Source organism: Bombus flavifrons, chromosome 1 (assembly GCF_040668555.2).
Source record: "Bombus flavifrons isolate JBK064 chromosome 1, iyBomFlav1_principal, whole genome shotgun sequence".
Classification (NCBI taxonomy): domain Eukaryota; kingdom Metazoa; phylum Arthropoda; class Insecta; order Hymenoptera; family Apidae; genus Bombus; species Bombus flavifrons.
Genome location: NC_138442.1, coordinates 14,218,405 through 14,246,063, shown reverse-complemented (window position 1 = coordinate 14,246,063; position 27,659 = coordinate 14,218,405). Strand labels below are relative to the sequence as shown.

The 27,659-nt window shown below is 46.5% G+C and overlaps 2 protein-coding genes across 5 annotated transcripts in view; both read right to left on the bottom strand.

Moving 5' to 3' along the window:
• Window positions 1-15,981, bottom strand: part of LOC138190089 (uncharacterized) — a 104,585-nt gene extending 88,604 nt beyond the window's left edge. For both annotated transcript variants that reach the window (XM_069132585.1, XM_069132614.1), the window contains exon 1: window positions 15,978-15,981. The gene's annotated coding sequence lies outside the window, so the exon portion shown is untranslated. The remainder of the gene's footprint in view (window positions 1-15,977) is intronic.
• The window catches only part of LOC138190055 (ankyrin repeat domain-containing protein SOWAHC-like), an 89,634-nt gene extending 65,311 nt beyond the window's left edge, over window positions 1-24,323 (bottom strand). For 2 of the 3 annotated variants that reach the window (XM_069132551.1, XM_069132535.1), the window contains exons 1-6: window positions 24,168-24,323; window positions 23,933-23,994; window positions 23,187-23,576; window positions 22,189-22,338; window positions 9,117-9,152; window positions 8,714-8,818 (exon numbers count right to left, since the gene is read on the bottom strand). In XM_069132551.1, the coding sequence (XP_068988652.1) occupies window positions 8,714-8,818; window positions 9,117-9,152; window positions 22,189-22,338; window positions 23,187-23,576; window positions 23,933-23,994; window positions 24,168-24,294 (870 nt within the window). In that variant the 5' untranslated portion in view covers window positions 24,295-24,323. Of the gene's footprint in view, window positions 1-255; window positions 307-8,713; window positions 8,819-9,116; window positions 9,153-22,188; window positions 22,339-23,186; window positions 23,577-23,932; window positions 23,995-24,167 lie in introns of those variants that run through there. The other variant, XM_069132544.1, reaches the window with a different exon arrangement.
• Between the last annotated feature and the right edge of the window lie 3,336 nt (window positions 24,324-27,659).

The following is a 27,659-nucleotide window of genomic DNA, read 5'->3' as shown; positions in this document are numbered from 1 at the left end:
AATTCGGTTTCTTCGATTCGTTCAACGAGCCTCCTCGAATCAAACGTGAGAATAAAACCGTTTTACCGTCGGTACGGACGTCGACTGGTAATTATTCGCCGTAACGCTAGTTAATTACGTTACCACGGCTCTGCTAAAAAAAAACTGCATGATTAATCGCTTGACACGCTTGTGGTTTAGTTAATTCGTGGTTGTAATTACCATTGAATTCGACCTTTCCGCAAGTTAGCGCTTCGAGAACATGCCGTGAACTATCGTGACGAGTGCTGCTTATGGCTTCATTATTTCAACGTTATAATACACCGTCTGAGAATAAAATTGAGTTAAGTAGTCGCTTTAAAGAGGATCGTTCTTGGAAAAGTTCTTGTTACACTCTGTTGTCAACTAGCCATTACGTCGAACAATCGCCCCATTTAGAAGCTGATAAAAATCACGAGTTGAAGAGCAACGAACACGCAATAATCACCTCTTAACCCGATGTAACGCTCCAAGTTTACCTACTTTAATCTTCGTCCGTAAATATCGCCGAAATCTTTCGTCGCTCATGAATCAGCTATTAAAGCGCAGTCTGTCAAATTTTGTAACGTTACGTCTTTCGCAAAAGATCGAATAGATTTGCGAACGGTTAATCGACTCTTTGGTAGTTTAAGTTAATAACAGTCAAATTTCATACGAAGATAATAACTGTTTTAATTCCCGTGAATAGAAATGTATATTTGTCCTCCGACGAGCTCGAATAAATCACACAAAGTTCTACTGTACTTCAAAAGTGCGAGCTCAAAAATTTTAGTTCAGTTGTAGAACGCAAGACTTCTTAATTATTCTGTACAGCTTGTACGACGTACAAGCGGTTCGAAAATGGCGCGAGCGCGTAATTAGAGTCTAAACTCGATTTAGCCCAGCGACCGGTGTACACGTCGGCGATGCGGTCCTAAGGCTGCCGGTACAAATGACAAAAACTGCCGGCGCTGACACTGAAATATCAACGGCGGCTCACGAATTCATCTGGCCGTGTGCCGCCCTCGGCTTCGCGAGCGACGCTGCCACGTGTGCTCGAGTCGCTTGAAACGCGAGAGAACCGACCGCGGAATTCGAGAATGGGCTAACACGCGTGCACTTAGAACATTTACCTCGGTCACAGACCGTGACTCGTGGAAAATTCCGCTTTTGTTCGATCGTCTCGATCGTGACATATATCGGTTACGAGTGGCTATGATTAATAGTACTTCTACAAGAAATAATCTATATCTAGAAGAGTATTACGGTAGAAAGCTTATACCTTCGCCGACGATAATGTTAAAAATATCGAGAAAGTACCACGACTTGTTCTCAAGATCAGAAATTCCAGAAAGGAAAGAAATTCACGTGATGATCGTGTCCCGAAAATCCGAGAAAAGCAGAGAGGGAAATGAAATCGCGAGGAACCATGTTGACGATGGTGATCAAAATGGCAGATTCGATGAGAGGAGAGGTCAGGAGGAAGAGAGGTCGTTTTGGACGGGGCGCTTCGCATCCTCGATCGCGTCGAACAGCGAAGCGGAGCGCGGTTGGCTCAGACGGGCGTAGCGTGTACGAACTACAAACAATGGCTTTGTTTCCACGCGAAAAACGTGATACAACTGTAAAGTAACAAATATCTCGGCGTAGATCGACACGCGATCCGGCCGCCGCTTAGGGCGCACCGGCGTTTCTTACTCTTACACACTCGCCAAGCGTTCTCGTGTGCACGCAGCCCGCCCGTGTGGATCCCACGTTTACGTACGTAGTTTATAAAACGAACCAACAGCCAAGAGTCTTTTCTCTCTGCTAGGTGGCTGTCACTGTGTATGCGGGTTGGCTGGCTGTGTCGCTTCTTTACGAATTCAACGAGACGGAGAGACACACGCTGAGACCAGTATTACGTATTTACTTGCGCGACCGAATCACCATAATAAGCTCCGCCCGTTAATTGCGCCCCATTTTCTCATGCACCGTCCGTGTAATTTCGCGTGTTACCACGAGTTTCCGTTAGCCGTTGCGGAAGAAAATATCGGATCAAGCGTGGAATACCGGCAGCCACGACGGATCAATGCGTAAAGTAGATATATCCAGACGAACAACGAGTTGAAAAGTTTCCGTGCGAACGAGTTTGAGTCGCGTCAATCGCAAAGTCCAAAGCTATGCGTGACTAGGGTAGCAAAGGGGCAGCGAAAGGGGAGTAGAAAAGGGACAACACACTCGATAATCCGATGTTACATGCAAGCATAATTATCGGAATACGGGTTACACACGTATTTTATGAATTTTAAAAGTGCACAGCTGTTGTCACGCATCGATACAAGGGATCAGAGGGTCCCGGCCAGAGGTTCTCCTCGATGCTTCTCGCATTTGCAGGTCGTTTGTTTGACATCGCGTCGCCTAACTGATACAACGTAACGAAGAGGGGTAGAAACGAGACCAAGGGTTGGACGCTTAAGTGGCTATGGATTCCTTCGTATTACCGTCCTCGAGAAACCGACCGAGTTTCCGAACGGAAAGGGCGTACCGGATGTTTCAGCTCGCCACTTTAGGGACATGTGGCCGGACAGATAGCCATCGATCTTGAACCTAATTAGCGGTGCACAGTGCGAACAAGCAGTCACCGACTCCATTGGCCCACGATATACACGTAAACGCGTGTATTCCATACAACGGTGAACGCCCTTCTACAATTTTTTTTCTTTCCACCTCGTGCTTCTTGCATTTACTCTTCGACTCGGTCTCTCGATCGTCATCGTACCTACTCGGAGAATACGCTCCTCGAGCGCACCGGCCACGAGACGATCTACGACCGGCCGTCACGAACGATTTCGCGACCAGATACCAGGACGACGTTTCGTCGTTCCTCGTTATTACTCGCATAATTTCTGCGAACCTCGCTCAAGGCGCGGTGAAATTACGTATAAACGAGGATCGACTGACTTCGAGACGTGCGTGCTGGCCCGCCCGTGTACACGTCCCTTTGCCACGTGTACCAGGCGCGCGTCTGTACGCGTGACATTAATCAAGAGGAACGAAGCGGATCTGTCATTGGCGTATGAGAAAGAAATTCGCAGAATTTCTTCGAGAAACGAAAAGCTTCCGTGCTGATGTTCCATAGCTAGCACGGTAATTCTTGATATTATTTTCTAAATTGATTCGAGTGGATTAACGGTTGACGACTAGTCGTTTCGAAGACTAATGGCGCGTTACGGAATATGCGATTTTCATTCGTGGATCTTAAATTTGCCAGATATAAGAACCGAAACTACAAGTTTTACGGCATACGGCTATTAAATAGGAATTCGAGAAGATAAACGATTTCAATGAGAACATTGAGACGCTTTCGTGACGGGGAAAGAAGAGGACGAAATAAAATAGGAATATTCGCGTTCAGAAAGGAGTGACGTTCAAAGGACGATTCCGCCAACGAGGTTAACTCGTGTTCACGGCCCGTTGCTCGACATCGGTTCGAGTCCTCGAAGCGAACCAAACTCTTACAAAATGGCTAAACCAATTCTCCTCTCGAGTTTCACGGCCAGCGTCATGGTCGGCTATTGTCTTTTCGATGTTCCACGGTGTTCTTTTCCTTCTCTTTGCTCGAAACGTCAAGGGGTAGCCGATTAAGACGACCGTGCGCGCAAGTTTCGTACGAGAAATGTTGACTAATTCGAGCGTGAGTAGCGGAATCGTGGAACGCCAACCAGAGAACGCCAGCCAGAGAACGCCAGAGCGAAACGAAACGTGAAATTCTAGAAGTCTACTAGAGCGAGGAGAGGAGAAAGGTGGGGCACCGAAAAGTAACGAAGAACATGCGTCCATGGGACGATGCCACGGAAAGATGACGCCTCGACGGCGCCTCGATTTGCGACACCCTGGCCTGCTCCACAAAATCTCTCCCTCGCTGATCCGTTATCGGTCCCAGTCGACTTCCTGTTCGACCTCGACGACTGTCATGGCCTGGACAACGGTCGACTTTCTCCTACTTAATCTACGACGTTCGACGGTTCAGCAACGAGACGGAAAAGAGAGGAAGATTTAAAGAACCGGTAAGGACGTTCAATCTGACTAATAGGTGTTTCGAACGATAACGCGGCAAGACTAATTCGGAGGGCTGCCAAACGATTCCGTGCTAATTACTGACAGACCGGCCGTACGTAATAATCGTCGGGCGCATCGAGCGCGGCTGAAAATATATTTTGCCATGAAGCTTCAAAGGGCAGGGCGCACAAAGGGGCGACAGGTCGTTTGGCGAGTCTCCGCCGGAGGATAAATGATCACCGCGAGCTGAATTCGACCTGGACGACGGCCTCTTTCTCCCTGTTCGCGCTACCGTCTACGAGCGCGTTTCCCTTCGTCTTCTCGCAAACCGTCCACCAATATAATAAGAATGCAATTACCAAGCGAAACGAGACACCTATAAATAGAATCTCCTCTCCAGTTGGAAAACGGCCGGCTGGAAACAGAAAGATAGAGGATACGTTGCAGACGCGAGAAGGCGCGCACGGACGAGCAAGCGGGATAAGAAGAGGCGGAAGAAGAAACGGTTAATTTGTTGTGTATCAGCGGCAGCAGCACCGGCAGCTACGAAGACAGGCTACGAAAGAACGCACCGTGCCTTCCTGAGAAAATAACTAGAGATAATTACGCGCATAAATCAAAGTGTTAATATTCGGGGGCGTAGGTAGGTGGTGCAGGTAGAGGTATATACGCTCTCTGTCTATAGGAACGCTCGTACGCGTTCGTCGTAGCGAGAAAAGGGTCGTGAAGGGTAAGAAAGATACGTCAAGGGGAAAAGAGAATACCACGGATCGAGGAGGGAGAAACGGAGAACGAAATAATGCCAACTCTGGATCGGTAGATCATTCGTGGCCGTTGGATACGCCTCCTTGTTAGCCAGGGTTTACTTAGTCCTGTGACGCTGCCAGGACGTGCGTTACGCCCGCTAATAGCCCACCGGTAACGAACTACCGTCGGCATTTTTCGACGACCTTTTAAGCGAAAACGAACGCGTCTCTCCTCTCGCCCGGCCTCTTATCGATCATCCTGGTCGAGTCGTTGCGAAAAAGGATCGCTCTTGCCTCTGGAAACGAATTCCTTACCCGCGTGCTTCTCTCCTCTTCCGATGATATACCGTGGGTTCTCGCGCGCGCATGTGCGAGTATCGGTCACCGTTCAGCCGCAGGACGTTCGCTTATAATACGTCGCGACGGTGGACAATTTTACCAAGACGGGATTAAATGGTTTCGTTTGTCCAATGATTATTCTTCTTGCCTCTTTCTTCTTATTTATCTTAGCTTTTTCATTCTCCCCTGATGAGAATCAACGTGTTCGATGATCACGGTTTCTGGCAATTTAATTACGCCACGGTATTTCCGATATTTTTCTCGGCTCTGTATCGGCAACAGGTATCGAAGCGAGCTCCAGAGAAAAAAAGGAACGCACAGTGGCGTTGAAACACTCATAACAGGTGGACCGATGCTCGGGCTGTAGATGCATCTTCGAGGTGGGCGGTCCCACACTCCTTAAATCAGCCTGCAGCCACCATAACATTAAGCCTGCCTCTCACGGTGCTGCGTCTTCCCGACCTGCCGTTTATTTGTTTGCTTAGAGCGAGTAATTAGAATCCGATACAAATGGTTATTATTTATCGACCGGCAGAGACGTGGGGGCAGCGAATGCACAAGTAGGTGGGAGGGAACACCTTCTGATTGCCTGGCGTTATTAAACCAACCGATACCAGCTGATAAATACACGGACGGATGCTAAACCCGCACTTCGCTCATCCGCCAATATATAACGTTGTGATCGTTCTTAACAGCTTTTCGTTCTGATCTTTCGCTCGCTTGGTTTCTTCCTTAGTGCGCGTCTTCGTGAACTTCGTTTCAGACCCTCTAGATACCTTTGTCCTTCCTTTTTCATTTCGAAGATTTTTCTATGTTACGGTGCAAGTTCAAACTCGAAACCAAGACGAGATATGCCATATTTGAGGAGATGCGAATGAAAAGGGTTAGCACATTGCACCTGTCGAAAGCGACAAAAACGGATTGCTAACGATCCCACTGAATCAAGTATAATGGAGCAGAGTCAAACGTCGTGTCAGACCGATGCAGCCGTCCTGCATTGTAGGGGGACGCAGAAATCGAACGGGCGAATCTATCGCGATGCCAGACGCGTCCGTTAATAAAGTATAATGGGCACACGGTACCCGGACGACGACGTACACCTGACCCAGCGAATACAATGGCCGTCTACGACGTTCGGCCACCGATCACGTAGGCCACGTGTGTGCGAACGACTCTTTAATACGGGCTCGTAAACCATCCGCGAGAAAAGAAAGCTACGCGGTGTGACTGTTGACGGTGGCTCGTGAACAATCGCACAAAAGCGCGCGGATACCGATACGACCGATCGACGCCCGATGGCTAATCGATGCGAGGTGACTCAATGAAAAAAAAAAAAAAAAAGAAAAGAAAACAGATCGATCGAGCTTTTGTGCTGAATCTTTTATCGGCCATAGTCGAAACCCGTTATCGATCTTGTTGAAATTTGTACAACGTCTCGTCCGAAGGATAAGAGTTAATTTTAACGGGCCATTCGGTCCCTCTCAATTATTCATCGACATCTTCGTACCGCGATCAACCGTGAAACACGATTTTCCGATTGGTTATCGGCTAATCGTCCGATTTATTTATCCAAGCAAAAATTCGGCAAAGGGGAGAGAAACGTCGAGCATGGTACCAACGTTGATTAGCTTCCGTGTTGATTTAATTACCGGAGGGGGAGTAATTGGAATGCCTACCGACGTTCCCCTTCCCACCCACAAACGACACCCCCATGTCGTTTGCTTCACTTTGTCTCCCACATCCCATCGCTCTGGCATTCTCTCCTCGCCTGACCGTTGCATATTCATCGATGGATTAATATATATATATACATATCCATGTGTCGAAGCCTCGGTCAACGAGATGGTAGTGGTCACTCTAGAGTACCCCGTAGAGAATAAATTTTTATATTAATCAAAGATCGGAATACTACTACCATATATACCGATCGACCACTTCGGAAAACAAATGTCGCATTGACGAAAGCGAACAGAAAGAAATCAATTACACGGTAATATGCATATAAACTATCTTCCCTTTGCAAGAAAATATAAGTTTCGACGTAAAAGAGAAAGAGGAAACGCGGCAGCGAAATGAAAGTACGATTTCCAACAGGAAAAACATTTTCCGCATTTTATTCGGATAGTAGATGCGAGAGCCATGCAAAAGCGGTAGCACGGCCGCGTGATAGACGGCGCGTGTACGATGCTGCAGGGAGAGAGCAGAGACGCGAAAAAGACAACAGAGAGACCGGAGTTCGTTGCCAATTTCCGCGAGCGCGAGACTCGTCGCAAAAAGGGAGCAGTGAATGGTTACGTTCGTACGGCGGCCATAGGCGAGCGTATATCGCGGCGATGTTATCCGCAAACACGCGGGTTCGACCAATTTATCCCAAGGGATGAGGCGGACGTGGCCTGAACCGGGGTGTGGGGCTACCTTGTCCAGCGGAATGAATTCAGCACGCAGCCCCTGTGCGGTTCAGCCGCCTCCACCCCTTTCGCAGACCACCACCTCCACAGGCTACCTCGTGCTACATCCCCACTTTCCAGCCGTTTCATCCCCTTGTTCCTTCCTCTCCGCCTTTTCCATCGACACCGACCGTGAACGGCCGTTAAGGCCGGTTCAAACTATTCAGGCCAGAAAACGACGCGTGTTAACAGGAACGACCACGTCGCGGTGAATAGTTTTTATCGCTCGGTCTAGTGCCGCTATGATCATCGGACGACGCTTTGTACACGATAGTCGTTTTAGCTTAATTAACCGTTTCGAAGAAAGCAACGTGTAGAATACGATTGACACGGTTTCTATGATACGTGTAGTCGCGGCATTTTTCTCGGTCGTCGATTGCACAAGGTGAATTTTCTAGTTCTAAGGAGGGGAAAGTAGAAAGTTCCTTTCGAGGTGCGATCGAACCAGAGCTATTTACTACCCTCCATGGTAAATCTTCTTCCTTGTCTTTGATTCTCAGTGTACGGATTATAAGTGAAATCGATAGTGTGAGTAATCCTTAACTCGTTCCCTATCGGACACTGGTGATCCGCTCCACATATTGGCGGTTTGGTATACACCGGCTGCCTGATTGCCACGGGGGCTCTTAGATTTATTGACCTGTCAATGGTGGCGCGCGAAAACGGCGAATTTACAACGCCGCAGGTGTTAAGTTCTGCCGTGCGTGTAATAACGGCCTGATCCCAGGCCTACGGTAAGCCACACCGTAATTATATTTCCGAACCTCTGGCCCGCCACCTTTGTCATTATCACCCGAGGCGGCGTGGCCGTAATTCAATGAGATCCATTGCGCGGACCAGCGCGCCCCTTTCTCTACGTGAACACGTTAAACACACGGGACGACAAATCGCTCGCGAATCTACAATTTTTTAACCGATCGTACACGCAACAGAGACGAAGGGAGGGAGGGAGAGACCGCTTTAGATAAATCGAAAGAAATTTACGAGAGACGTCTGCCGTCTTTATTCGGGTCGTTCGAGATAACACGTCACACTTATATAAAACGCCTATATCTTACTCGACGTTGCTGGCATTTCGACAAAGTAAAAAGCAAACGAGAAAACATGCTCGAATTAAATGGCGATCATAAAAAGTTGACATACCTTGAGTCGGGTGAGGCGAGGTTCTTCCGTGGCCAATTTCGCCAATGCCTGATAATCCCCTTGCGCCGCTCTGACCAACCACTCCCGTGACTTCCCGTCCAGTTGCTACTTCCCAAAGCGATAATTGCCTCAATTAACAGAGGTTACTCGCGATATCGAGCCAGCGAACGATAACGGCCAACACGAACAGGACCGCGTCGAAGAGAGATCCATGGTTCGATTAGAAGGGGAAAATTTTAATTAAGATCTCCGTGAGGAGGCCGCGTGCGTTAATCATGCCAAGACGCGCAATCCGTTCGAACCGAATCTATCGTCTCTCTTCTCACACACACGGCCCAAGTGTTCGCGGGCTGGCTCGCGTATGATAATCAAGATCCACGGAAGACTCGCACGATGAACTTACCGAGGCAACGGAAGCGCTGTCATCTTCGTCGGCGCCCTGCGGGGAAAAGAAGAAAATCAGTCAGTCGCTCGAGAAATCAACATTACGTGCTACGTCACGCGCGACGGGGCGAACGGTGAATCGCCGTGAAACACCATGAGGGAACCGGTCGTTGGCGCGCGATCGCTCTATATGGTCCTGCAGAGCCATACGGAGAACCACGTTCCCTCTTTCTCCCGCTTTAATTCTATCTTCGTCTTTCTTACGGTGAACAACGTGCCCTCGCGGTTACGAACGCCACAAGGGCCACGGAGAGCTCGGGGAGAAGAAAATGCGTAAAAGCAGCGGGGAACCGCGCACCACGAACGTGCTTCGGTCATCAGATTGATATACGGATCCAATAATTGATTCTCTGACGCAAGACCGCAGGAGGTTGGACCAACTTACGCAACCCCTGTCGGCCACCACCGGGCCGAGGGCAAGCGTTTTAACCAGCCTGCGGCGAACTTTGTCTCGGCGCTGTTTGCCGGATAAAGTGGGTCTCTATCAGGATCGCGGAACGCTGCTAATGGTCTCGTAGAAGTTTGGAACCGATACCTTTTACATCGAACGATCTGTTCGCTTTTACTTCTTGACTCGATTGTTTAAAAACGGAGGGATATATCCTTTTCGTAATCGTTTCGAGAATTCGCGATCGATATTAATTGACATCGTAATTAATAGAATTTACAATGTTTCATTTATTTATGAGTGAAAGTAATCGCAACTAACCCTTCGAAGCAAAGTGCACTCAACAAACGTAAAACACAACCCTCTCGATTTCTGCGACACTTTTCGCAACACACGACCACACCTATGTACGTCCACGAGGCATTCGAAAAAAGAGAAGGAAGAAGAAGAGGAAAAAGAAGAAGTCGGAGAAGAAGGAAGAGGAGGCAGTGAGGAGCGGCTGATCCCAAGAACGCTAAACGACTACTCATCCCTGTTAAACTGTTTGTATTTTCACTCGTCACGGCTGCATCGTCCGTTCGAGGTGCTCACATCGACACTCGTATCCGAATCAATCGTGACTCCTCGTAAATTACTTTCAACGAAGGAACGGGAGGGGTAGAAGTTGAATTCGGTCGAGTCATCATTAGCCGGGCCCGATATATCTCTATCGATCGACACCACCTTGCGTGTCTTTAAGTGAAATCGTGATTCGAGAGGGCGATCAGCGCTGCCAGCTTAAGAAGCCTGCCTCGCACAGCTCGCGCATTCCGCGCTTAATTTAATTTCGCAGGGTAATCCCTAACGCTTAACGTTCCTCTTGTGGTATGCAAATTCGCTCGATCGTTCGAGTCCGATGATCTCTTCGTGGCGTGTGTCATCGCGATATATCCCCCGCCCCTCTCTTTCCTACCAATCAAAGGACGAGTGAGAACCACTGACCCCCCGTCGCGTCAGGTGGTGCAGCGAGCTACGTTCCCAGCTTTCATGTGCTACGGCCACTCTCCCGGCAGAGTTGTCCGTGCCTCGTGCAAATGCATCGGTACACACGGACGGGGGATAGTCTTTATTATGGACGTGCCCAGAGCGTTATCCTCCATCAGTGATTCGACAATCGTATTTTCAATAAGCGGTTGTTATTGTCCGGCCTGTTTAACAATAACCGCGCGAACCAACGGGTCAACAACGAATTCGGTTGGCTTCTGACAGCCAGTCGGCACTCGAGGGGCGAAAAGAAACGATGTAACATCGGAGAGATTTCATAGATTGCAAACAACGTCGAACAACGAACGACAACTTGTCCAGGAACTTGTTCGCTTTCTCGGTTTCTGATAAGTGGAACATCGTCGATATACCGGTTAAAAAGTCAGGACGTTAAGATTCTTGTCACCGGTAGGTTTGGTTGATTTTCCAACGATTGGACGCTCGACGTAAATGGCCAGGAGGAGACACTTGTTTCCTCCGATATCTTGGTCCAGAAATATGCAAATGGTCTTGTCCCGTGTTGGCGCAACAACGAACGCGAACGATTGGACAGACGGACTAGTCAACGATGCCGATCCCGCGAGAGTCACCACTATAATGGGGTGGTTATCAGATAAGCTTATAGACGGACGGTAATCGTAATAACATCGCTACGATGGCTTCTCTGATTCATCGTTGCCAGCGAGATCGAGAACGGAACGAGTCGCAGGTATAGGAAGGGAGGGAAAAGAGAAAAGAGAAAAGACAGATCTATCCTCATCGGCGCCTGGACCCGTCAGCGAGTCATTGTTTCTCCGTAATTAATATTTTAATTGAGATCACCGAGAATTAATTAATGCAACGGCGTCGTTATACCCTCCGTCTGGACTGTTCATTTAATCGATCGTAACACGGCGCCTGTCAGAGCTGTACAGCTCGTTCCATGAATTTCGTCGACTATCACGACTTCACGCTGCGCGTAGACGCCCCTTAGATATTATCTCGGGACTAATTTTTTTACTCGTCGTTATTTATACAACCGTTACGATTACGCGAACCTCTGAGCAGGAGTAATTTAAATTCCACCATGGAACTTTTTAATTCGCTAAATACGCCAGCATACGGTACGTATCTATACGGCTCTCATACACGGCAAGTACGCGGAACGATTTGACTCTTCGATAAGAGGTACGTACATATACAAACGTGTTTCGAGAGATGGCAAACTTCTGGAGGATCCAGACACGCGCTTAAAACTTTTTCTCGCTGCCAACTTTTTCGACAACTTCCGAGATACGGTGTCAAATATTGTCGACTCGCTTCACGGTTCCACGATTTGCTCAAACTCTATTATCTTAGCCCCTCGAAAGAGGACAGGATAAAAAGAAATAGCGAAGTACCGCGTTAATACTAGATCGCTGGGAGAAACAACGAGCGTAACGGCTCTAGAAACGAACACAAAGGGAGGAATTTCCATGACCATCTCGCTGTTAACGCAAGTGTGCGCCGCGTCGACGTTGATTCCAAAACATTCTCTCCCTGTTCTAATTAAATTAAATACGCCTCTCCGGTTAATTTCGAGAATGTAGCTATAGAGAAACGCGCGCAGATACTCGAACAGCGGTGCACGTGTTGGCTCACGTTCATCGGTGCTTTTCTCTTCTCGGGACAATGAAAAGAACGCAAAAACCGAATGAAACAGAAAGCTGGAGAAAAAGAGAGAAATAAAAGCGAAGGCGGTGTGAGCGCGTGCGGTTGTTCTTCGGGGTGGAAACGTTTTAATAAACGGACGTGTGCTACCCCTCCGAGGGGGCGTATAAATATATTCGGTTGTTGGAGCGCGTGGAAGAAGGCAGTGGAGAGGAGAGAAACAGAGAGTACCGGAGTCAGGAGGTGAAGAGTCGGGAGGGTTGGATATCGGTGAAACGGCAAAAGGAGTCAGAAGGGGAAGGGCGGTGGCGGTGGCGGGCTGGTGCGGGATGGCGGAGGCAAAACATGTTGCGGCACGAGCTGCCTCAAGAGCACCGCAGAATTAGCTTTATTATAACCTGGGGGCCATCCATACATGCCTAACAGAGCACGAACATTCGCCGGCCAATAAGCCGAATGCTAACCAAACATTTTCGCGACTCGCCGCACCCTCGAATTTATCCCTGCTACACGACGGACGTAAAGCCACCGGACCTGAGAGATGGGGCAGCAGGGAGGAAGGAGGATCGATTTCACGAATTAAAGCTGGATATCTATTTAATGTGCCCGTTAACGTTCGACCACCGCCGACTATTAATAATCTGCCTGTTTGCGGGTACCACTTAAAAGATTATATACTACTCACGATTTACGTAATTATCGAGTTTATGGATTATTTCGTCCCATTTATATTGGAACGTTTATCCGCTCGTTTTGTTCGATCGCGGGAACCTTTCTCTATTTATTAAATTGTCCAATCGATTACTCGAAAAACGTGTATCTTTCGTCTTTATGATTGTTTGGGATTTGATTCGTTTGTCGGTCATCTCTATCGCCAGCAATTCTTTGAATCAAAGAGGAATTAGAAATATTAAACTATCGATAACTGACCGAGTAAAATCCCGACTCGTGTTCAATTAGCCAAGTGCAATATCTACCCAATTACTACATCTTCGCAATCACTTTTCCTCTATTCGATTTACGTCAGAGCTGCAGAACTCCCACCAGAATTCCCTAGATCATCCCCGATACCGAAAGTTCTCCACCGTGAAAGGTAGAAGCTCGGTCCTCTCTAACGAGCATCGTTAGGAGGAACTTTTCTGACGCGCTGACAGTGGACGAACGATTAGGCCCGGATTAGTGGTGCGCGCGAGATCGATTATGCAACGCTGCGGATAACGTTGGCCTGATTTATTCCCCTAATGGGCGTTCGCGCATTCATTTCGTGGCCGTACGAGGCAATTCCACGGGGCTTCGTCGGATGGTGGCGACCGTACTGCCGCTGACAGGAAAACTCTCGCTGGGTGATTCAGCGTTCCGTTCGGCGACGCCTCCCAACGACCACCATAATGCCTACACCTAGCCCGGTGCCCACCTACCTAACGCCATTTCCATCGGCTGCTATCGTCCGGGATCATAATCCAAGGTTTAGTCCGGAGTCGGACGAAATCGCGCCGAAGTGCAGACCGCTGTTTGAATTGGACACGCGGAATGGGTGAATCGCGCGACACCGCGTCTCCCTGAATCGGAGATACAGGTCTGCTTTGTTCGTCCGGGATTCTCTTCGCCTGTTCTCGGTATTCGATTGTAAAGAGACGGATGGTGGATGTGGTAAAAATTCTTTAGATCAAAAATTAACAAATTTTACGTCGGATAGATGAAAAGATATTGTATAGAGGCAATGAAGGTTAAGTATCTTGTAAAACACTACGATATTCTTTTTTTTTCTATTTTGTTGTTTGGTTTCAAGAAAAAAAATCTAACAGTATGCAAGTGCGTTTTATCTAATTCGAATGCACTACTCAGAATAATTGGAAGATTCTATTGCATCGACCAAGCGTGCAGACAAGCAGTTTAATTGTAAAGTATAAACAGGATTACAAATAGGATATTTATTTTAACACGTGGACTATGAAACTCGAAAGACACACAACGCAAAACGTTTAATGTGAATCACAAGGATAATTACGAAATACGAAAGAATCAATAATGGAATTGTTCCTTGGGTCAGAGGAACTTTTTATATCGAAGTACGAAGAGACTGGGTGCCGAGCACGCTCGACAAGGCAAGCATCGAACGATTACACGACGCCAGAGAAATTCGGCATAGAGACGATTATTAGCTGAGCCGGCGCTATGGTGGCATTGGGAGTAATTCATAACCGGCAGCTCGTATTTTCGCGAAGCGGCACGTCGAATTTGGTCCGGATAGAGAACATGCAGCATCGACGCTGCTCCGCACCTCCCATCCTCCGACCGGCCTCCGTTGACAGGATTATATTCGTAGGTACCTATCGTGTTCCTCGGTGTAGCTCGGTCCCGCAATACGCGTCGCGCGATCATATTCTCGTCGACTAATAAATTTACCATGGTGCTCGAGCGCACAACTATCGTACGAATGTCGTCGGTCGATTGTCCTGCCGGCAGTGTCACTGTTTCAAGGACCTTCTACAATGCTAATCGACGCGATTCTACTCCGACGAGATGATTCTGCGAGCAATTATGGTTGTCACTCGACCACCGGATTATTCCAAGATTATTCGAAATTATTTCTCTCTATCCTTATCTTATTCCTAACGTTTAAAAATACACTACGTTCATTCATGAATTTCCTTTCGGTTATAAGCAAATCCACTAATGAAAGAAACGACGTAAGCTCACGACGATCAGGCTTAACCATCCTCGAGCGTAGTTTCGTCTCCTAACGAGTTTATCGCATCCTCTTTAACGTTATTAACACGGGCTAACGAACTGGAAGTGCCGAGTCACCGAGGTCCTCCGCCAAACGCGGAGCCACGGTTCCACCAGGTACGCGTACACACCTGTACGTGTGCCCGTGTCTACCTGTGTACGTATGGAAGTCTATACACACGGGCTTGTAAGTGCAGGGCGAGAGCAGGCGCTCGACGGGACAGGTTACGTGTATAAGGTGGGATAAAGGTACGTATAGGTACAGGTCGGCCTGTCTGTGCGGCCCTGATACCCCAGTCTCTGGGCTAATTCCGAGGTGTAATCTGCGGGTACCATCTCAATGGATTAGCATATAGATAGCGAGGTGGGCTGACCGTATATATACGCGCCTAGACTACGTCGCAGGACGTAGCCATGTCCGTTTTGGTCTCGTGTCCTCGGTACGTAAGGGGGTCAGCTGGTGCTACGCTGCAACACCCCCGCAATTGCAGCGGATGAACCCCGAGCGTCTCTTGTACATCGAACACCCGTCCAGAACTAATTATCAGAACAGTAGATCAATCGTCGCGTCTAATGAACCATTTCCTTTACCGTGTCGCTGCTTGATGTAAACCAGTCAAAAAAAACACACCGTCAACAATCTCTCATGATCCTTTTCTTCGAAGAATCAACTTGAGACTTAGTACGTACCAAAGAACGATGCAAAAAACGATCGAGATACGGTCGAGCGTATTGTTTCCACGAAGACGGTCACTAATGCAAAGGAGGAGGGAATAGAGTATACGGCACGAAGTGTGACCGACATGAATGGCAGTTTGCCATTGGCAGCGGCCACGTGGGGAGGAGTAGACGAGGACGAGGACCGAATATTTCGCTGGAGGTGATTCGGTCGCGAGGTAATTTGTGCTCACAGCGGGGCTGAGCAAACATGCGCAACAGGGGTGCCTCGAAAAATTAAATAACCCGATGACTGGTCACATTCTCCGACACGCGGCATACACAGCAACCAAGAAGAACGTGCACACGTACACGCACACTGTGGAACTTTGGCCGTTCGAAGATGTCCGCGAGAAGGGCGCCTCGGTTGAATGACGTGGCCCTCTGCCGTTCTGCTTCTCCATCGTTCTCCCATTTTCTTCGAGCACGACCGAGCGATGCCAGGCTACGGTCGGATATCCCTGGGGAACGGCGTGGACCCAATGGAAGCTAGGACGGGCCCCGGGACTCAGGGCCCAAGGAGCGAGCGCCGGCCTCCCGCGGACTTATGAATACAAATAGCCGCTCACTGCGCGACTCAGATTCCTGATAAGGTACACTCCTGGCTTACCGGTACCACGGACTAGCATAAAGTACGAGCTTAGGTCCTCGCGGCCACCGAGGCACCACCGTTTAACGGAAGATTATCCTCGCGGCGAAGAAAGATTCGCATCGGACGATATCGTCCTTGTATCGGTTGAAAGAAAGGACTCCGGAATGTCATGCAGACGACCTCGCGAGACTCGCTGAGAGATCGAACCGAGGGCGGACCAACCGTATCGGTTTCTCTACACGGACGGTGAAAGAGACATTATTAACTTCCAACAGATATGCTTCTTCCAGGGAACAAGGCGTTTAAGCGAGAACCCGATCGTCGATATATTCGAAGATAAAATAACGGTCGTTCAGCTGACAGAAGATACCTAAGTTTGGGTTATATTTCCAGGAGAAATTGTAGAACGTAACGGAAGCACAATGGAAAATAAAGTACCTTCAGGCTAGAATACACATTCGATGGAAAGAAACGTTTCTTAATTCTTACATTCTTCATCCGAATGAACGTTTGTTAATAAGACATTCGACGATTTCCAGAAATTAATCTGAATATTTCAATATAACGTGTGTACTGAAAAGTGTAATCGGAATTCGCAACGATCCGCACCCTCTTTCCTGCGACTGTGGAATGCATTTTACAGTGCCGATAACAAATTACGCGTCTTCATCCATGTTCTGCCTTCCAAGCAGAAAGGAATGCCATCGCTCGATCGGTCATTCCCCGGTTTCATCCGGTCGATCAGTAAGAAGATACCTACGCTCCTGCCGTGCGTTTCAGGATTGGAGACAGTATCTGCCTTTATCTGCGGCTAATGTCGTGTAAGAACTACGCCTCCTTCGATCTACTGACAACCATTTGTTCAGACACTCATGACCACGAGACGCGGCCTGACTCAAAACTTTCTAATGAATTTACAATGTATGTCTCCCTTGTCTTTGGTAAAAATAAAGGACGAACTGTTATAAGGACGATGAATTACAATACGCACAGTCACGAAACGAAACGCTATAATTTCTTTCCTCCCTTTCTTCTATACTGCGTGAGAATCTTCGTTTTCTATAATTCGTTCGATAGCTTCCACGTCGACCGAACACGGATTCGTTCAATTTGTCAATGGAAGGTCATCGAGCGGACCTACGCTTAGGCGGTAAAAAAGAAATCCCTGTCCCATAACCGGACCACCAAGAACGACGTGACCCGGAAGGGTGGAGACTCGTTCGCTATCGTGACAGTCACAATCAGTTTTCGACGCATTCTCTGACTGTCACAACGGGAGACGGACACCCGCCGACGAAGGTACTTAGTCTCCGGTGAATGGTGTGTACGAAACGAAGAAATCAAGCGATTCGACTCGGTACAGTTGTTTCTATTACGACAAATGTCCTTGCATTTTTTAGTAACTTATCAAATTTTGATCGTCCTAGCGAAGCTAGTTATGGACGACTATTGACGTTTTCTGATCGAACAAAAAACGAATAAAATCTCCATTGCGATGTTTGAAAAGACGAATCAAACGATAGTTAATGGGTATCTTTATTCAGAGATACACACAGAATGAAAAATAGTAGGGTTACAGCTATTTTTCGTCACCTCTCCATCAGTGTACAGTCACCTTCGCATGAAGACATTAAAAATTCCTGCGGAAGCGCGAGGGCGTACGGCACGAGGCGACCGTTAAGCAAACAAATTTAATGCGCGTGTAGAACGGCACCAATTTAAATGATAATGCGCGCTATGTATGCTTCCAAGATTAACTCGTAATAGGCTGGAATAAATGTCGGCAGACCTGTTAGGCGTATCTAGCACTGTTACATGGGGAACAGTAGGTGCTAACTACTTCTGTAGACAAGCTTGTTTATATTGGTGCGCCGTGTATCTGGGAAGGTACGGGTGAATTTGTCCTGCGCTCGATGGCGTCAAGGAAATTGGGTCGCGCATCATCGCGTCCGCCGATCTCGATATTCTTGTTTACCGATAAATTATTACCCAGTCGAACGACCCCACCACCCTTCGACGCGACTTGTAATTATCTGGACCGGTTATTAAATTTTATCGATGTCTGACTATCATAGAATCGACAATCTATCAGGGAATATTTCCTGGCGAATTAAATATCTATGATATTCGACCTATCTATGTATCACGTTAAATTTGATTATAAAAAGAAAGAGAGACCTAATAGAGAAGAGCAAGTTTCCTATTTACGAAACGCGATCATTTGTCACTGGAGTTCGATTCGATTCGTTTAATTAAGAGAACAGGACATAAACCAATTTACTTTTACCAAGGTTCCACGATATCAGTCTATCTGTGGCGTGTCAAGAACCAATGAACCATTAATAACGTCTCCCAAACTTGTACCAACCAAAGAACGACGAAAATATTTCACCGGTGTACGTAATACTTTCCCTAATTCGACGTCGATATCATCGCCCAGGTAATATCGTATCCGTTTCGCGTGGCGCTTATTGATTAAATTCCGGGAGAAAAGTACGGCCTCGTAACTGGGATAAAAAGCATCGCAAAGACGATGATAGCGTGCAAAGGTCGAAGAGTCTTCGAACTATGAGGTAAGTTTGCCTCTGGGGGTGTCTTGTCGATGTTGTCGCGGATGGGATCATGCAAGCTGTGCTCTCCCCACCCCTCGAGCCTCGCCCGTTCTACGTCGGTGAACCTCTTTGCATATACATTCTGTAAGATTACTTTGTGCGGTTTACACCCTCGACCCAGCCATGGCGTAGCTGCTGCTCGTCCTTCAGTACGCCGAACGCCTCGCAGCCCTCGACGAGAGCTCGCTCCTTTTGCCAGGAGGCAAACTACCCTGCAAGTTTCACCTAGAAGGTCCCTAATGTATGCGGAACTATACGAGAGAAATTCCAAGTTCGGCATGCCCGTGTTAGGTACCTTTACGATGAGTATCTAGCACGGTCTCGCTCTTTCTCCCGACTCCAGGAAAGGACGAACTACCGACAAGACTACACCGTAGAAGAGGCGAACACGCGTGATCCTAATTAGAACGCGTCCTCCTCCAAGTGTCGAAGTAAAAGCAGCTTTCTTGTTGCTTCGTTCCGCGTGCCACTCCGCATTCAAGAGCGCAAGTTGCGGAAGAAAGCGCGGTATCATCGAAAAACAAACGACGTTTCTTCCCGTTGGATGACCAGACCGACGTGGACGCATAAAGTTTCAACGTAGCGTTAACGCTGTCGGAATACCACCCCGTTACAACGGATATTGTATTCTGTGAAAAGAGTAAGGAGTATACATACGATTACGAAAATTCTCACGGAGGTACAACTCTTAATAGTATTCTTTACCACCCACATTTTCAGCGAATTTACATAAAAACGAGCCAGGGCTCTGTAGCCCCGAAGCCTGATGACTACGAATAACCGCATTAACTTGGTGGTATCGTTTTAATATTTCCTTTCTTTGGCGCGAACGAGGAGTTACGAAACACTTTAGTAACTCGGAAGTAAATTGTTCTGCTTCAAATCTGACTTGTTTCTATAAATCCGCTATACACACAGGCTACAAGTAAAATATGATCATTAAGTGATCAGTAACTATCACGTAAACCAACTAATGAAAGAGTAAGTAAACAAACAAATAGATGGCACAAAAACGTTTCTAATATATACATGTAATAAATAAATCAGCAAGACCCACACCAAGAAAATATTCGTGCAAATAAAAATTACCGTCGCTTTAAAGACAAATGTATTTCCAAACATGTGAGAGCCCTCTCGGTCACGATTCCCATGGCTCACCCTAATCGTCGACGTCACGGTGCTATAATCATTCGTCGACACGTAGCCACGGCTGCATTCAATGACCTATAACGAGGCTTTCGAAGAAAGCACGACGGAAAATTACGTGAAACGTGTTGATGCGACGACCGGCTGGCAAACGACGCGGCACGCGACACAACGCTAGACGAAGGGCTCATTAAGGATGCGGAGGGCGGAATACCATGGCCATGCTGCATGATAATTACAGCAAAGAAAGCTCCGACCCGGCAGACGCCTTGCCTCTCGAGAGAGCTCCCAAGAGATTACAGGATGTCCGGAGGCGAGAGGATTCTCTCGGCATGTCCCGAAACCCTATCCACGCTCACGACTAATAAAAATTAACAACCGGCCGGTTGGATTCGTACATGAAAGACGGACCGCCACAAATAGATGATGACAGCTGAATAATAAATAATTATCGTTGGGCCCACGCGCCACCCGTGAGCTCTTTTGCGGCGAGCGAAACATAAACGATCACTGCGTTCCAAACGATTCGTATTTCCGGTTGACTTTACATCGCTTACACGTTAGAGATATCGGATAATCTTTCTCATAAAACGGACAGATTTTTAGCGTTTCTTTCGGAGAATGAACAATCTGAATACCGGAATTGTAGGCGACCCAGACAATAATCTATTGTTCCACGATCCTCCACTATATACATACATACAATGAATATGAAAATTCTTGGGAATATGTACATGTGCCGAGGTCCTTACGGTATGTTTTCGTCGGCGAGTTGTGCAACGTTGGAGCATTGCGAGCACGATCAAAACTTCTTCCGATTGCCACGAAGGGTTCCACGTGGCCGATCCTTTTAATCGTTCGGCACGATAAACATATCGAAATTATGATGGAGGATCGTGCGCGTAAAGGACGAGCGGTGGTGATCGTGCAAGCTTTGCGGCCGCGGCGGAAAGGATCCTCTCGTTCCCGCCGCGTCTGCCTCCTCCACTTTTAATTTTCAGGCGCGGCTAATTATGATTTACGGCAACATCGACGCAACATCCTGATCGGTACGCGAGATACCGCCCGCAGGATATTCAAATGCGATGAATATTGCTCGCCGCGATAAACGGCGCACGAACAGCGACAGACGAGATGAGAAACAGAAAGAAAGAGAAAGCGAGAGGGTGGAACGACGGGAGAGCAGATAGAGAAAGATGCAAAGGAGCTGACTGGCGGGAGGCGCGCGTGTAAAGGATACGAGAAAAGGATTCTTAGTAGTCTATTCGGTATGCAAGATGAGCGGTCAGACCTGTACGCACCGCATCCCTTCTTCGCCAAATAAAAAAAAAGGAGGTATATCCTTGCGTGTGGATTATTCGATATATCGAGAGCCGGCTGTCCACCATGGTCGCCTCGAATCGTTCGCTTTTTCTCCGATAACTCAGTGTCAAACGTGAAACGGCAGCAGATGGGTAGTTATGATTTGAAAGCAAAACGTTTAAGAACACCTTGTGTTATTAACCGATCTTATCTCGAGGAAATAAAAGATACTTATTTATAACTGAGGAGCTGCTTGATACGTGTTCTCACATGAATTACATCCGCGTGAAGATCATAGTCAGATAATATAAGCTTTCTGTTAGAGCAAAGTAATTTGTCGATATCTTATACGAAGCGAGGGATACGTCAGAGAATTAGCCACATGATTACGCCGTTTGTATGTTTAATAACTGTTTTAAAACGTACCTCGTGTATACACGAATATACACGCACTTTCGAATAATTAACTTCGTGCAAACTAATATATCGTATGAAATTAATAATAGACATCAATATCCATTATTCCCGGAATTACTACGCTTCGTCTTTCAGTTCTTTTCCTTTGAGTATTTTTTCATCTTGCCACGTGCTAGTTCCTACACTCGTACGACTCGTTTAAGTTTTGCAATCGCCCTGCTCCGTTATTTCATACCCTCGATTACCAATCGCGATTAGGAAGTTATCAAGGCGCACCTTATAGCGCGGAATGTATCGTGAAGCGGCAAATTTGTTAGTCAATGAACCGAATGGCCACGGGATATAATTTTATGAAAGAACGGCAAAATAATTGCCTCGACTCTAGTATTATGACGATGAAAAAAAAATGCTCCGGCGAGCATCGCTGATCGTCTTAAGAGGAAGAAAGGCAAAAAATTATTAGATTATCGGTTACCTTGTCAGATCGCTTTTTAGTAGGTGTGATAGTGCCGTTAGGCCTGCCTTGGAGATCGGTTTCGCTAGCCATCCGGTTGAAACGTTGCATCCGCTCGCGGAAGCTTAATTGCTCGGTTGAGCCCGGATTCGTCGCGACGGCCTCATCTTCCTGCATGTTTAATATCTCGGATTGTCAAGACTCAGAGAATAGTAACACGTAACGCTACGTCCAGCTACTGATAAAAGGCGGAACCAACAACGAAACAGCAACAGAGTAACACAGAAAGGGTGACAAAAAACCATGTGCTAACATATAAATACTCGACGAGACTAGTACACGCTAAATAGAGGTGCTTATCTATGTCATACTATCATGCTACAATACTAATTAAAGCAACACATCAATACTCGTGGTATCTAAGCATGCTAAATAACTGCGAGAACAATGACAGTTGTGAAAATGAGATTTTCGATTATTTTTGACGAGGGCACCAGTGTCGTTATGCAAGGACGTTAAGCTTTCGATAGAGGATGAGGAACACCAGTGTCGAGTGTGCTGCGTACGCTATCATACCGCGTAAGTGACATTTACTGTAACCATGAACACCTTTCTACATAACCAAACCATGTACACGCAACACTATTGCGCAATAATACCAAAATTATCTGGCCTCGGTAATTACCCGATAAAGCGAAAACGTGTTCAACCATTTTATCGTTTGCACACTTATTTACATATACGACCACAACCAGGACACTATAGGCAGAACATATACTACGTGGCTTGCGTGTGTACAAGAAACGTGAACTTTTATCAAACACTTGTATACCTTGACGAGTTATGATTCCCGTATTATAAACGAATCTCAGTCAGAACATGAAAAAATTGATATCCTCTTAATTAACTAGTTAATTAAACTTGACCAAATGATACCACACTTCCCCTTCCCTTACATAATCCGAATAAAATTTCACGTTTCTTTTTATTGCATTTACTTGTATAAGGCAAATACTGACCTTGATAACAGCCTCTGATCCTCCCTTATTCTTGTCCACGTTCTCCTTATTCTCGATCTTGATCTTATCTTGACTTTTACGGCGTGGCGGTACGGGAGGTGACGATGTTGAAAATCCGGTCTCGACTTGATCAACGCCATTTTTCTGTGCACTGATAGCGACTTCTTCGCGGGAGAAATTCGAACACGACTCCTCGCGATGTGCGTTCGTATTATTCGCCGGCGGACTGAGAGGTGCGGGAGGCGGGGACCGGTAGGGTGGCGGGACTCGTAACGGAGAAACCGGAGTAGATATGTCGGCAGTGGAAATAGGTGATCCGATTTGATCCGGAGACGTCAGTTGCAGAGAATTTAGACGATATTTCTTCTTCAGAACCAAATATCTTTCACCCTGCACGAGCAATTTCTTTATGATGCATGGATAGACTCGACCTTGCAGTATGAACGAACATAAGTATTACGTTTTGCGAATTTACCACTCGAATATTTAAACGTTATATATCAACATTAGCTTTCTTGCACTTTTATTTGTCTAAATAAAAAGAATACCTAGTACGCTTTACGACGATATATATAGTACGCAGTTCGATAAGAAATAGTAAGAAAATCTTGGAGAAAAAAGCTTCCTAGATAACCTCATTTTCCAACAATTGCGCGAAGTACATATTGGAAAAACCGGCAACGTCGCAAAACGTGCAACAAGTCGCTGCTGTCAAGGCGGAAGGAAATTGCTACTCGATGACGCACCTCTTCGTTCTTTATAGTAGCCAGGGTGTTTACATACTCCTTGAACCGATTTCGTGCCTCGACTGCAATGTAAATTTGCGCAATATTCACTAAGTATCGTTAGATTTGACTCCCGGTGTGACGAGTATTAAGATTTGCCCGTGTTTACACACAGCACACCGTGTAACATCAGGGTCACACCTTGCGAAAGTGAGACAGTGATTCGACTACGTCGTATAACAGATTTTCAACATACCTCGTGTTTCCGGATCCGTTAGGAACTTCTTGAAGTGCTTCACCAGATCGTGATTACGAGCAGTACCCCCATTTTCCAATAAATATTCGCGAATCTCTTCGATAGACAGTTCACTGGGCGTCGCCATCTTGTCACTACTGGTCGGCACAGCAGCGCCACTATCTTCACTGCCTCGCTGTGCTGTCGATAAAAACGACCTCTGTGTCGCACGATACACGCAATGAATTCAGAACGCATTACAACTGAACTCCGATTCTGTTAATCGAAGACAACTGATACATACGTAATTTTTCTAAATCCAATATAGCTAACCAGAAGATATACGTCTAGTACGTATCAATATACTATAGATGGTAGTATCGTGAAAACCTTCCGTCGCAATGTACGTCATTGGAACAAGTGAGCGATGTCTAATTGCTACTTAAAAATGCAAATAAAAATTATGTATGCGTGAAAATGCATACATGAACGCAACGTGTAATTTCTTCCTTTAATAATGTACTAACGAACTGTAATCATATTGCACCGCAAAAAAAATTGTTAACATCATTAGTAACGAGTGCAATCGTTACTCCTCATGCATAACACATAATAGCAGTCAATTTAATTGTATTATAATCGTGTAGGACGCGATGGAATATGTAACGCGCGATCCAGCTGCTAGCTCGCATCCCATGTCGCGATACACGTACATAAAAACCAGCGGCCACGCGAAAACCGATTTTTCACTTCGGAGCCGAACGTATTAACCGTCGATGGAACTAGATATTTGATTCTGCCCGCGCAAATAGACGATTCGTAAAACCTTTTAGCAGCCCGACGCGTTATATTCCATCGATGCAAACATCCGGCTGACGAACCCGTCGCACAAACTAATGTGAATAACCGTGCACAGCCAGATAGAGCTTTAAACTTTAAACACTGCGATTTAAGTGCTGCTATACGCATCGACGATGGTCAATGAAGTAATTGACTTTTGTTACGTTATCTGATACATTTACAAGTTCGAATCAAACGGACCACTATTAATTTTTTAATTACATGCTACACGAAACGTATAACTTAAAATTAAAACTGGTGCCATAATTCACGTTAACTAGATGATACAATAAATGCTACTGTATGTATGTTTGAAATGAGAAGCACTACTAACTACACTAGGGTGCCATTAAGATTAGTACCTTGGGACCCAAGGTTATCGTACGTGTAAGTTAAAATTATACGTTCTCGATTGCACATCTATTATTCGACATTAAAAGGAACACGCACTCTGACGTTTTGTTGTGACGAGATATTAAAAAAGATAGGCGACGATAAAATCTTGCGCGAAAGTTACTTAATTTATAACAAGATCGGATAGTCAAGCCTTTTAATGGTGTTGATATAATCATCACGATGCCTGGATACGACAGACAAAGAAGAAAGTCTATGATTTGCATAATACGTATAGTCTTGAACAAGATTATCCAGATAATCACGGAGTTATAATGAGAACAGTTCTTCGCAGCAATGTTTTGTAATGAAGAAAATGGCCTTACTAATCACCTACCGTGTGTAAAAATATATACAAGCCACAAAAGACGAAGGGAGAACACTAGAAGGGACGGAGTATACGTGCAGCACGCATATGCGTGTCCACGGACAGGAAGCGTCGTGGTGCCTTTATAATTAAACCCCTTTTATCGGCGATATTCTAATGAAATGACGACTAATGATTGAGCTCGATCCGCGTAAGACTCTGCAACGGTCAAACGATTCACGAGTTAAATACATAAGTTTTCAAGTATTATTAATGGTTGCTATCGTTTCGCCGAAATGACAATGCTGTTAAACACGACCATGAACGCGCATTAAGCGTATTCTGTAACACCGCTTTACAAGGATCATCACGATCAGAGATCGGCTCGATTAAAATAATTACAACCGCGAGGATACGGATTTGTGTCTCTGCAGAGAAAAGGGAAAAATGGTTTACCACGCCAAATAACAATATCAGGGATCTCGTGGAGATCAGATGGTAATCTTTTGACCGCGGTAGCCAACACGCAGCGTGTTCTTTGATACAATTCTAAACCCGGCAGGATTGATGCACGAGATTGGCCGTGGTATTTCCGTGAACAAAATGTGTGCACCAAGAGGTCGTCCGGGGGCGAAGCGGTTGCAGCAAGAAGAACGAGCGGCCAAGAACGAGGACAAAGGAATCGCGTCGACGCCCCGTGGCCCCGTAGGTGCATCCACGATATCATCTACCCATGTTCCCTTGCGTTATGCTTATGCTCGTGCATACGTAAAAGATGCGCGAGCCTGCAGCCGCTGCAGCGCTTTATCCGTCTGGTGCAAACTGCAAAAGAGTTCGTGTGATCTACCGCCCAGTGATATGTCGCCGCTGGGATTCCGACGAGAACCGCAAGCTTCTTTTCTTTCCCCTTCCCCACCCTCCCTATAATTCTCCCAACCCGTTTGTTCTCGCGCCATTTTAATTAATTCTTGGACAATGCAACAGGGGAATGCTTTTTTACTGTACACGTTTATCCGAGCGTGTACAAGAATTCATTATGTAATGTATGGTTTCCGCCAACTTCTTTTACTTTCGACCAACGTGAAACGTTACTTCAACGCACACTTGCTCCTTTGTAACCGTGAATCCTGCTCGCATACAAGGTGTGCCTTTATTAATGCCAAGCGTTTTCGACAACAAGTTTATTCAGACGAGACACGTTTAACTCTACTTTCAACTCGTGTCCCCATTTTTTTTCCATTTTAAAAATTCTAACAACGACTACGTAAAACGCAAATAGGTAATGTCAAAATTGCGGTAGGCTCTGTTCCGCAACAAAAGCTACTCGTTTTCGAATAGAAGTATAGTATGAAAACGAACTGTTGTACTTCGTATAACCTCACCCCATACATGAAAGTATTGGATATGGTATACTGTACCATTGGTTTTCATGCAACAAAACCAAACCGCGAAGCAGATCCATCGATGTAGCACGGTTGTTACTCGATCGAGCTATTCGCATAATCGACTCTATTCGCGAAAGAACAACCGCGATAAAGGGTCTACGTTTTCCGTTTTTAGCTTCTTTTTTTTTCAAATGAAATGCCTTTCCTGTTGTGGTTTACCGAAACGTATGTATCTCGCAGCGAGAGAACTAACGCCAGCTCGGTTTTTGTCAAAGATTCCAGAGGAACGTTACGTAGGGACGTCGTGAGTTACTCGCGTGTATGCACGCACGAACTAAGAAACGCGCGGTGGAGGTGCAAATGCGCTCGCGTCGCTGGCAAAAAACAGCTTCTAGATCATGCTGTCCTCTCCACGGATGGCAAGCAACGCCGACGTGTAACAGTAAATTCGACCTGAACCCGATGACGGACTTCGCGCTCTCTATCGTTTTTGCCATATAAAGGATCGCAATGGTAGCGCGTATCCAACAGCAGCGACTTATATATTCGTCCATAATTGGAGCGACTGCACTCACTCGAATTGGCTAC